General features: G+C 35.7%; 1 protein-coding gene across 11 annotated transcripts in view; it reads left to right on the plus strand.

Moving 5' to 3' along the window:
* RALGPS2 (Ral GEF with PH domain and SH3 binding motif 2) overlaps window positions 1-12,879 on the plus strand; it is a 204,131-nt gene that overhangs the window by 71,267 nt on the left and 119,985 nt on the right. For 9 of the 11 annotated variants that reach the window (XM_065530848.2, XM_005540098.4, XM_045393254.2 and 6 more), the window contains exons 3-4: window positions 4,863-4,967; window positions 6,001-6,051. The exons of the other annotated variants lie outside the window; for them this stretch is intronic. In XM_065530848.2, coding sequence (XP_065386920.1) covers window positions 4,863-4,967; window positions 6,001-6,051 — 156 coding nt within the window. The remainder of the gene's footprint in view (window positions 1-4,862; window positions 4,968-6,000; window positions 6,052-12,879) is intronic. 11 annotated transcript variants of the gene reach the window in all.

Consider the following 12,879-nt stretch of genomic DNA (forward strand, 5'->3'; position numbering starts at 1 on the left):
TATCAAGTTTCTTATTACTGTTCTGCTCCACAACTGTAAAGAAAATAGTCCAAGCCTTTTATCTAACTTACATTAATAGCATCACATTTCCATAGCCATCTAAGTTTAAATCTTTAGATGTGTGGTTTTTTTGTGGGGGGGTTTGAGACAGAGTTTTGCTTTTGTCGCCCAGGCTGGAGTGCAGTGGTACGATCTTGGCCTTCTGCAACCTCTGCCTCCCGGGTTCAAGCAATTCTCCTGCCTCAGCCTCCCCAGTAGCTGGGATTACAGGCGCTTGCCACCACACCTGGCTAAGTTTTGTATTTTTAGTTGAGATGGGGTTTTTATCATGTTGGTCAGGCTGGTCTTGAACTTTTGACATCAGGTGGTCCACCTGCCTTGGCCTCCCAGAGTCCTGGGATTACAGACATGAGCCACCGCGCCCAGCCAATGTGTTGTTAATTAACTTTGTTTTGCCCACCACAACCATTGTCTCATCATAGCAGAGAGAGTCCACTAGCAAGACGGAAGTTACAATCTTATATAATGTATTCATGGAAGTGACATCTCATCTCATTTTCCATATTCTGCTGATTAGAAACAAGTCACAGGTTCTGCCCACACTCAAGGGGAGAGGATCACACAGGGGTGAGAATACCAAGAGATAGAGATCTTCAGCAGCTATCTTAGAGCCTGTCCACTGTGCTTTATCTCTGGGATCCAGTACTTTTCTCCTTATTTCTGTTACTGTACTACCATCTTAGCTTGGTCATTTATTATTTCTTGTCTAGATTAGTGCCATGGCCTTATATTTGGTATTGCACTTAGATTTTCTGTTGTTTCTGGTCCTTTGACTGAAATTTAAGATTAGTATTCTTAAAATACAACTCTTAAACTTTATCTTTTCCCAAAACTGTCTGTGGTTCCTCATTGCCTACTAATTAAATTCAAATGGTCACTCGGCCTTTTATTCAAGACTTTCTTCAAAATGGCCCCAAATTTTTGGATTTAATCCCTACTCGTCCTCTACTTGAAACTTTATAGTCTAATGAGAGAATACTACATTTGCTGGTGTCTGTATAAACCATTACATTTTCCTTCTTCTGTCATAACTTTGCCTATACCAATTTTTCTAGCTGGAATTTTTCTTCCAATTCTGGTGTGTCCCCTCCCCATCACTGCACACACAAAACATTTTGTCTTTCAAACATATTTCAAATGCTATGCTTTTAATAAAGCTTTTCCTAATCCCTTAAACAGATGGGAGCTTTCCTATTTTTAAAACTGTCACTTAGAAAAATCTCTTTCTATAATTTTTTCCATAAATTTATACATAGCTTTTTTATATTTACAACAATAGGATTATATTTATATATATGTTTGTAATATATGTTTGTTTTCTTCATATATTTGTAACCATATTTCTTGAATATGTTACATATGTGTATATATGTGTATATTTTTAACTATTCAGAAATACCTGTTCTAGTATCATAGGAAGCAGAATACAAATATTTGTTAAATAAAATAGGTCATTCACTTGTACAAACAATTCTGTTGACTTTACTAAAAGTGAATTAATTACACCAGGCTTCAGAGTAGTATAATTAGCAGATGTAAAGTAAGAATGAATTACTTAAATTACTTACCACCCTTTAAATTGTCCATTTATTGTGGCAAGAAAATAAAATTAAAATTTTGTATTTTTCCACCTTCTCTTAAAATACAGATCTAGTAACATCAAAGTACAAATTTCTTATAGAAGTGATAAGTTTACAGAATGGATAAAATACTTTATCTTGGTTGGCTGACTTATCCTTTCTCATTACCTTTTATATTTAACCTGTGTTTGAAGTTTCTGTTAGTAGGAGAATTACAGTGAACTTGTTTTCAGACATTTAGAAGTATCAGTAGTTTTTGAGTCATGCCTTGAATGAATTACTGCTGTTCTCCTGGTGAACATTATTGCATTGTGTCTTATCATTACCAATTTATTACTGGTATTAGGGAAGCACGTCAAAATGCACACTAGTAATTTTTTAAGCCTCTAATGGCATTAAGAAGGAAAAAAGAGAAGTGTTCATTCTTTTTGATAAGCAATAAAATTGTCATGATGATTTACTAACTTGGCTGAGTTAAAAACTTGGAGAAAATTACTGATTTATGTTTATGATTCATGTGTTCACCTGACAGAATGCATCTAGTTATTTGGACAGCTATTGGATTAGTGTATACTGCTTAACTGATGTCTATTTGAATACTTAACATTATGAATAAAATTTTGTATTAGTTTTGGGACATAAAATAATATTGTTGACATACTATAAACTAGTCATAGTTACAGAGATTAAACACAAGAAGTGAAACTCCATTTTATTTATGAGGTTTCTGCTTTATTGAAGTTTCTGCTTGGATTCATTCACTGGAATTCAGGTTTCTGCTTGGATTTATAAAGAGCTTAGAATTCACTCCTGTCCTCACAATGGGAAAAAAGCTAAACTGAAAATCAATAACTCCTCTTAGCTCTATCAGAGAATTGCTATCACAGAGCACATTTAACAGTGATGCCCTGAAACCTGGAGAGATAGGCAAATAGAGAATCACAGCTTACAGGAGCAGAAGTCAGTGGAGCCACGTAAACCCTAATTGATGAACTGCTGGATACTGTGTGTGGACTAGCTTGAGAGTTAAAAACTCCTTGGGGGTCCAGTCTTGGCTTCTTCTCACCCTCTACTTTTCTGATTTTTATTACCTCTAAGATGCCCACAAGCTTCTCACAGTAAAGACAGAAAAAAATTCCCTTCTGCTTCTAGCAGGGGGAGGAAAGAAATAGCCATTTTGAAATACACCCAGATAGAAAGTAAACATATTGAAATATGCCCAGAGCATTCTGTTCTCCACCTGCCCTCAAGGGGAACTACTTCACCAGAGCCTAACTCACTTGGGAGAGGAAAAAGCCTCAACTTCAAGCCCTTCCAGACTTCCTGTCTCACCTAAGCAGAGCCAGGGGGACAGAGAATCATTTGTGAAGTTCACAGTCTGGGGACACACTCAGTGAAAGACTAAAACCGAATAATAGGACTATAGGACACTCTCTCCCCAGCAACCCCTCAAATACACACACATACTCTGCCTACCCCCACCACATCAGCAGGGCTTCTGTATAATACTAAGATTTCAGCTGAAGGCTGCAAGGCTGAAACTAAGAAGGGATTTCTAGGGAAACCCAAAGACAACAGAGGATAAAAAAATAAGGATACTAGAGGAAATTGAAGACTCAGACACCTATAACAATACCAAATTATAAGCACAGTATAATGCCTAGCATGATAAAAAATAAACCCTTAACAGTAGTAAAGGCCTATTCAACCTGAGTTCCTATTACCCAATGTACCATTTCTAGCTTTCAACAAAAAATTACAAGCCATGCTAAAAGGCAAGGAAAAAAACACAATTTGAAGAGATAAATCAAGCAACAGAACCACTCTCATATGGCAGAGATTTCGCAATTATCAGACTGGGAGTTAAAATAACTGTCATTAATATGCCAAAGGCTCTAATGAAAAAAAGCGTATAACATGCGAGAACAAATGGATAATATAGACAGGGATATTGAAACTATTAAGAATCGAAAAGAAATACTAGAATTCAAAAGCACTGTGACAAAAATGAAGAATGCCTTTGGTGAGCTAACCAGTACCAGTAGACTGGTGACCAGTAGACAGCCAAGGAAAGAATCAGTGAGCTGGAAGACATGTCAGTAAAACTTCCCAAACTGAAATGCAAAGAGAAAATAGAATGAAAAAAAAAAGGAACAGAATAGCCCAGGACTGTGGGACAGTGACGAAAGGTGTAGCATATGCATAATGGGAACACCAGAAGGACAGGAGAAAGAAGCAGAAGAAATATTTGAAGTAATAATAGTTGAGAATTTTTCAAAGTTAATGACAGATCCCTTTCTTTGTAATGATCATGGCTCGATATTTAGTATTTAGCTGCTACTAAAAGAGAGGAAAAGCAAAAATGAGGCATAATGACAAGTGCTTAAAACTAATATATAATAGCTAGTAGGTTGATCTGTGTACTGTGCTAATTGAAACTTTGGTTAATTTTTTTGCTGTTACCTGTAGCCTCATATCCTCCTACCATTTAAAAGAGCCTGATCTAAATATTCTCATATTGATGTTCCTCTGAATTTAGCCAACTGATACAGAATATATTATTATGTCATGGCACAGACGAAGTGGAAAATTTTTAACAGTAATAAGATTTTCAGGGCCAAAATCCACCATTCATTCTGCCTATAGCCACAGCATATTCAAACTTGAAACAGTAATTTTTAAGCAGGGAAAACTTAAATTTGTAATATAATAGGTAGAATAGTATTAATTGTACTATCACAGACAGATCACATAACTAAGAATGGATTATGTGTAACTCTGTAATTAACAGCATTCTGAATATTTTCTGATGACTTATGTTATAAAGCTAATTTGTCTTTTTCTTACTAAAAATTAGTTTTAAAAATTTTAAATAGGTGTATAGCCTTCTCCCCTGACTTCCCTTTACCTTATTTGAGAATCATTGAACTAGTTAAAAATCATTTATTTCTATAGGAAATGATAGGTTGTCAGGATGAGGAAACTGACACACAAGAAAATAACTCATTCAAGAACCTAAAAATTGAAAGTCACAGTTTTAGATTTCAAGTTGTCCAACCCTTTATCTGGTACTCTAACAACTAAGCAGCATATTCTGCTCAGCTTTTCTGCAGCATTTGTTAACCTTCTGTTTTGTTTTCTCAGTTTTTAAGGCCAGTCTAGTTTCTGTCACTTGAATGTGAGACAGGATTAAAAAGGCTGCATTTTCTTTCACTTTAACAGAAAAGTAGCAGCTCTGAATCCTTAAGTGACAAAGGTTCTGAGTTGAAGAAAAGCTTTGATGCTGTGGTATTTGATGTTCTTAAGGTTACACCAGAAGAATATGCGGTAAGCCTCCTACCTCTGCCTTCTCCAGTTTTGCACATAATTTACATGTTGGTGCTATTGAGTTAGAATTTGTAGGTCCAGCAAAAGAGATGGCTTTTAAAAAGCTGGATATGGGAATTATTGGGAAAGATGGTACAGCTGTGGAGCAAACAGAGGGATGAAGTGGGAAAAGTAAGAAAAGCTGTACATTTTTTTTAAGGACAGCTTTATAAGTTACACTTCAATTTGCTAAGTAGCAATATGTATTTACCATTATGGTAATTGCTTTCATCCCTCTATACCATTTCTCTAAGCCAACTATATTTTATTGACATATCTAAGAAACATTTTTACGGTTTTTTTTTAATTAAAAAATTGAAAAATGAAATGTGAAGGTGTTGTTGGATGAAAGGTATCTAGAAAAACATTTGTTTCTTAATATAAATTTGTTTTCTCATTCTCCTTTAATTTGTTAACAGAATATATTGATTTCCTAATGTTAAACCGTTCCTGCATTCCAGAGATAAACTGTGCTTGGTCATAGCATATTATTCCTTGACAGTGTTGAATTTTGTTTTATGTCTGTAGCCATAAGTGGGATAGGTCCATAGCATATAAAGCTCTTAGATATAATGTTGGCTTTAGTGTAGTTTCATTATATTCTTTTTAAGTTAGGAAGAAAACCTTTTTAGTAATACCTGATTTTATACCACTGTTTGAGGAGCTGTAATTTAATCATCATAACAAGAACACTGCTGCATGAACTTACCTGGTTTTTATTTTTTGATTATAATTTAATGTGACTGTCCAAATTTTTAAAATTATTTTTATTTTTTAACTTTACACAATTTATCTTCCAAGAAAATACAGATAGCCATGAGATAATTAGAAATAATTCTATTTAATGGTACAGGGGCTAAATTTTATTTTCCATAAGCCCTTATAAAATTGAGTATTCGGTAATATTTTAGTATAGAATATAATTTTAATTTAGGTTACGTGTTATGGTATTGGATTCCAAAGAAGAAATTATCATTTTCACTTTATATTTCAGGGTCAGATAACATTAATGGATGTTCCAGTATTTAAAGCTATTCAACCAGATGTAAGTAGTTTTGAGAATGTTCCTTTTAAATATAGAAAACGATCAATCTCAAATTAATGTGTATTAGAAATGTCAAATTATACTTCATATTTATTTTAAAATGTTTAAAGCTTGTGTTGTAACTTATCTACATACTATTTGGGCCTCAGAAACCCATGTAGCATTCATAGCAGTACATTATTGAGTCATAGATGGGCCTATACTTGACCCTTGAACAAAGTGGAGGTTGGGAGCACTGACCCTTGCTCAGTGAAAACTCTTTCTATAACTTGATTCCCCACAAACTTAATTTCAAATAGCCTGCTGTTGACCAAAAGCCTTACTGGTAACATAAACAATCAACTAATGCATATTTTCTATGTTATATGTATTAATTACTCGGTTCTTACAATAAACTAGAGAGAAAATGTTACTAAGAAAATCATAAGGAAGAGAGAATGTATTTACTATTCATTAAGTGGAAGCGGATCATCATAAAAGGCTTTGTCCTCATTATCCTCACATCTAGTAGGCTGAGGAGGAAGAGAGATTTGTTCTGCTATCTCAGGGGTGGTAGAGGTGGAAGAAAATATGTGTATAAGTAGACCCATGTGTTGTTTACAGGTCAGCTGTATTTGAATCATTTTGATTGATTTGGCTCCATTACTTACTAAAGGAAATAGACTTAGGGAAGCTGAATGATTTACCTATTACTTTGAAGCTTTTTAATGGGGAGATGGAAATTTGAAACTGGGTTTCACCACTAACTCTAGTAATCTTTTCCCTTACATCTTTATTTTGTGACTTAATAATATGACTACATTGACATTTTGGAGAGAAGAGAAAGGATCAAGAAACACATCATTTGTTTCTAATGAAAACAAAGGGACTGGCATTATACATCTGTCCACTATAAGCATTGGGTGGGGGTGTGTGTATAGTGTTCCTATCATTTTCACATCCTGAGTATGATGGTATCTCTGTTTTACTGATGAGGAAACAGTGATCATTGTCTTTGGTACACAACTAAGTGGTGGAACTGGGTTTCAGACTCTCAAATCTGATTTTTTTTTAACCTCTTATCTAGTATTTCAATGTGATTTTGTATTCCAAACAAAGTCATTGATAATCCTGAAATTCACTACTATAAAATAGATACATTTTTAGTTCTTTTGGTAACAAAATATAGTGTATTCATTGTGATATTTACAAGTCTGTAGTGGCCCTGAACACTGTAATGACTATAAGTTTCCATTTATGTCCTACATGATTTAAATCGTATTAGTCCTGTGATTTTCAAGTAAGTTACTTACTGTCTTGGTATCTCAAGTTTGGTACCTATAAATGAAGGGGTAGGCCTCAATGATCTCTTAGTTCCCATCATTTCCACAATTCTGTGTTTTCCTAACTTTTCCCCCATACCACAGAGGGCTTTCTAAATAGAACCATTGGATTAGCAATAGAAGAACAATATATTCTATAAATAAAGCACAAATAGAAAATGACTTTTGTATTTAAATGGCAAAAAAAAAAAAAAACCAGAAATATTTATTTCTTCACCTCCCTGAAAAACAATCAAAAAATTGAAATTCTTTATACAAATTGTATTTTGACCTAAAATTCACGTGTCTTCTCCTTAGGTGTATTTTTTTCCTTTTGAATGAACTGCAACAGTTGTATTGCTGATGAGATCAGTGCTGTCTAGTAGAAATATAGTATAAACCATTTGTATAACTGTGTCTTCTGGTAGCCACATTATAAGGTAAAAAGAAAGGTGAAATTGATTTTAATGATTTTATGTAACCTACATAGAAAATATTATCGTTTCAACTTGTAATCAGTGTAAAAAATTACTGAGATATCTTACATTCTTTTTTCTCCACTAAGCTTTCAAATCCAACATATACAACAATTAGTACATCTTTATTTGGAGTAGCCATTGGTGGCTAGGAGCATTGAAGATCCAGATAATACTACTTGAAGACATAGACTTCACGTCTATGGGAACTTTGTATTCCCTTGCGGCATCTGATAGTACTTTGTGAAACTTAGAAATAAACCTTAAAATTCCCTTGACCTTCACTCCTTTTATTTTATCCCATTGATTTTTTTTTAGCCTCCTAAGTATCTTATCTATCCAGTCTGTCTCTACTCCCAACACCCCAAAGTGAAATACCATCTTCTCTCAAGTGAGTTATTGCAGTGACCTGTTACTTGATCTACCTGCATTTACTTTGACCCCTCGAAATGCTTTTTTATCCAGTAGCCATGGTAATCTTTTCAGCATCTGTTGAATCTGTTCATATGATCGCTCTGCTTAAAACACTTCTTTGGCTTCCTGTTTCTCTGAGGATAAGAACCATCTTAATATGGTTTACAGATCTCTTCACAGTTTTACCTTTTTCTACCTTCTGCAACTCCATCTTGCATCTTTCCTATCTCTTTCTGGTCTAAGGTATACCAGCCTTCCTTTAGCCCCTCTCACTGCTGAACCTGTGCACATCCTAATTAACTCCTACTCATCTGTCAGTTCTCAGCTCTAGTTTGACTTTCTCGGGTAAGCTTTTTGTCTTTCTACAGGGTCACCTAGCACTCTGCTTTTTCACTGGACTTGTCAATTGCAATTTTACATTTGTGTTGTGATTTAACAAATATTTACTGGATGCCTATTGTATGCCTGTTATATTCTATTGTAAAAATCTAGTTTAGTTTAGAAGGTATAGTAGTAAGCAAACACTAAAATTCCTGCCCTCATGGATCTGATATTTGAGTGAGGTTAGCTATACAGTGTCATGAAAAACAGAGAGAGAAGAGAATAGGAAGTGTGAGGGTAGTGGGAGTTGCAACTTTAGATAGGATGATCAGGAAGACCTTACTGAGAAGATGACATCTGCGTTAAGACCTAAAGGAGGTGAGTGAGAGAGCAAGCCATATGGGTGTTTGGGGAAATAGTATTCCAGGCAAAGGGAAAGCCAGGGCAAAGGCCAGTGAGCTACAGTGAGTAAGCAAGGGAGGGAATGTACCACAAGATGAGAGGTAGGGTGAGAGCTAGATGTTGTAGGGCCCTGAACACCATTGTGAAAAAGATGGGAAGCCATTAGAGCATTGTGAGCAGATAGTGACATTTTCTGCGTTAGGTTTTAAGTCACTCTTTTTTTTTCTTTCCTTTTTTTTTTTTTTTTTTTTTTTGACAATCTTGCTCTGTCACCCAGGCTGGAGTGCAGTGGTGTGCAGCTTACTGCACCCTCCGCCTCCCGGGTTCAAGTGATTATCCTACCTCAGCCTCCCTAGTAGCTAGGACTCCAGGTGCGTGCCACCATGCCCAGCTAATTTTTGTATTTTTAGTAGAGACAGGGTTTCACCATGTTGGCCAGGCTGGTCTCAAACTTCTGGCCTCAAGTGATCCACCCACGTTGGCCTCCCCAAATGCTAGGATTACAGGTGTGAGCCACTGCGCCCCGCCTTAAGTAGCTCTTTCGGACTGCTGACTAGGGTATGTGGCAAAGTGAGCATAGGGGAAGAAGAGGTGGTACCAAGGACTGAATCAGGGAGACCACGTGAGAGATGAAGGTGGCTTAGATCAGGGTGGGAATGGAAGAGATAAATGAGAAGTTGCCAGACATTGTATGTGAAACGAGTCTAGGATGACCCCAAGGTTTTTGGCCTGAAGCCAGATGCATGTAGTTGATATTCTCTGGGATAAAAAATTATTATTGTTGTCCTATACAACTCCTGGGGCTGCTATTCATATAAAATATAATGTACAATGCACCCTTGTGGAGAAAGGCTAGAGGAACAGATTTTGAGGCAAGAGCAGGAGTTTGGCTTTGGACATACTTACTTTAACATGCCTGTTAGACAGCCAAGGAGAATGTTGAGTTAGGGAATGTATACTGGTATATATTTCCAATCCAGTCTAGAAATATGGACATGTCAGCGTAGAGGTGGTATTTAAAAGTGTGGGTGAGATTATCAAGAGAGTGAATACAGATACTTGATTTGCTTGCCTCTCCACTAGATCTTGAGCTACGTGAGGGCAGAGACTGACAATTTTTGCTTACTGTTTTATCTGACTGGCACGTAGTGGAAGCTCAATATTTAGAATGAGAGGATGAACATAGTATTTAGTAAACGTCTGCCCAATGAGAGAGTGTTTTTAAAAATTGACAGCAGTAACTATTGGAAGAAATGATGTAGCACCAAAATACTTTTAGTTTTTTTATTTTGGAGACAGAGTCTGGCTCTATTCCCCAGGTTGTAGTGCAGTGGCGCAATGACGCCTCACTGCATCCAGGACCTCCCAGGCCCAAACAATCCTCCCACCTCAGCCTCCCAAGTAGCTGGGACCATACACACGTGCCACCATGCCTGGCTAATTTTTTATTTTAATTTTTTTAGAGACAAGGTCTCGTTATGCTGCCCAGGCTGGTCTCAAACTCCAAGGCTCAAGTGATCTCCTGCCTTGGCCTCCCAAAGTGCTGGGATTACAGGTGTGAGCCACTGTGCCCAGCCAAAATATTCTTAATGTATTAGTCTCATGTGAACACTAGGAGTGTATTAAATCTGGCCAGTAGAAAAAAGCCTTTGTTATCTGGCAGAAAAATGTTTTTGAAATTTAGTATGATATATTAAAGACATATAACAAAGCATAGTAAATAATAAGGTAAATTCCTTGTACCTAACCAGTACTAATAAAGGCCTTCTGCATTCTCCCACCAAGGTAACCACCATCCAGTATTGGTCTATATCATTCCTGTCTATTTAGTTATATTTTTTCTTTAAGTATAGGTATCCCTTAACACATGCTATTGCAGTTTTAAATATTTTATGTAGATGGTGTTGTATTGTTTTGGTCTTTTTAGCATGCTTTTGATGGTCAACATTGTTGATTAGCATCTATGTTGATATATACACTTTAGTGCATTAATCACTGGATTATAGAGCATCTTTAAATTTATCAACTACTGCTAATTTGTTTTCCAAAATGATTGTACAGATACCGTTTATTATGTCAAAACTCTTGCTACTGATAAGTTAAAAATAGGTTGTTTAACCCATGATGTCAGCCAGTTTAGTGTATTAATCTTTATTAATATAAAATGATGAAAATGATGTCTGTCTCTTTATATAGTATACATTAGAATATTACCTTCACTGGGGGATAAAGGAATTCTTATTGTTAAATCAAAATTAAACCTCAGATATTATGCAAAGATTATAACTGAGTCTATAACTAGTAAATTAATTTTATGTTTCTGTCCATTATATCAATATTGAAGTCTCTACTTCATATATCATTGTATATAAATTTTTATTAAAACTATACATACACTTTATAAAACCGTTTACAAGATCTTCAGTGTATTTTGTTTTTGTTTTTGTTTTTTGAGACAGAGTCTCACTGTGTTGCCCAGGTGGGATTGCAGTGGCATGATTACGGCCCACTGCATCCTTGATCTCCTGGGCTCAAGTGGTTTTCCCACCTCAGCCTGCCAAGTAACTAAGACTACAGGCATGCACCACCATACCTGCCTAATTTTTTCTTTTTCTTTTTTCTTATTTTTTGGTGGGAGGGGTAGAGACAAGGTCTTACTACATTGCCCAGGCTGGTCTTGAATGCCTGGGCTCAAGCGATCCCCCGCCTCGGCTTCCCAAAGTGCTAGGATTACCAGTGTGAGCCAGCACACCAGGCTGAAAACTATTTAAATCAATGCTCATTTTTATGGGTTTCCACATGGAACATTATTTTAGGTGATGGTTTATTTTTATTAAAATATGAACTAAATTTCAATTTTGAAGAATATAGATACTGAATCCAACTATGTGGTATAGTGATTTTAGTTGCAGATTGGTGATTGAACCTCGCAAGTCTCAGCTTTCTATAATGTAGGCAATTTCTGAGTTACGTATAATATATATCTCCCACTCCTGATTTAATTTCCTAAGCAGGACCTGGTAATTCTTACTAGTTTATGGAATTCTGCATTTTCAACTCTTGCGTGTCAAGCAGAATTTAGCTAAACGTGTTCTACCTATACTCATTCTTGGAAGAAGAAACTATAGGGCAACTATAAGAAATACAGTTGTTTGCTCAGAAATAAAGCTGCTCACCTACAATGTCTGTTGTACTATATATTCAGAATTGCTCAGGGGAATAAAAGAAAAATTCCAAGTCTTTTATTTCACTGTAGAAACTGTCTTATTTCTGAAGTGTTAAAAATTACTTTTCTTTGTATAAAGATTGTCCTTAGTCATTGGTAAAATACTGGATAAGTAAAATCACATCTTTAAAAGCAGATCTGAAGCAAACATAATGCTAAACCTGGTTTTTCTCCAATTCTGTAACACACTTGAAATTACCTCAGATTGAAGAACAAGAAAACAGGTTTTGGTACTTTATTTTTTAGTTTTTTGTGTAATGATAGAGACGAAAGGCAAAATATGTTTACCAAGGAAAAGAATTCACCATAAAACTTTACCAGTCATTTTAAAAACTACTTAGTAGGAATCTAATTACATAGAAAAAAATGTTCACTCACATTTTGTTATGTTTTTTAAGGTTCTCTGTCTGAGTGCTCTGAACCATCCATTTTTAATACAAGTGAGAAACCTAAAATTCAGCCTTTCCACTTCTTTCTCTATCCTTCTTCTCCTGTTCTCCAGTATCTCCCATTAACTTTATCTCCTAAATTTTCTCCCCTTCTTTTCTCCTGTCAACTCTGAAGGTTGTTTATTGAAAGAATAAAATGATATTACAAGGCTGCAGCTCATTGGCTCTAGAAATAGGAGTATTCTTTAGTGTCTGTCTGTGGTTGTCGGGACTGAGATTGGTCTCAGCTCAGTCAGTTA

Source organism: Macaca fascicularis, chromosome 1 (genome assembly GCF_037993035.2).
Source record: "Macaca fascicularis isolate 582-1 chromosome 1, T2T-MFA8v1.1".
Lineage (NCBI taxonomy): Eukaryota > Metazoa > Chordata > Mammalia > Primates > Cercopithecidae > Macaca > Macaca fascicularis.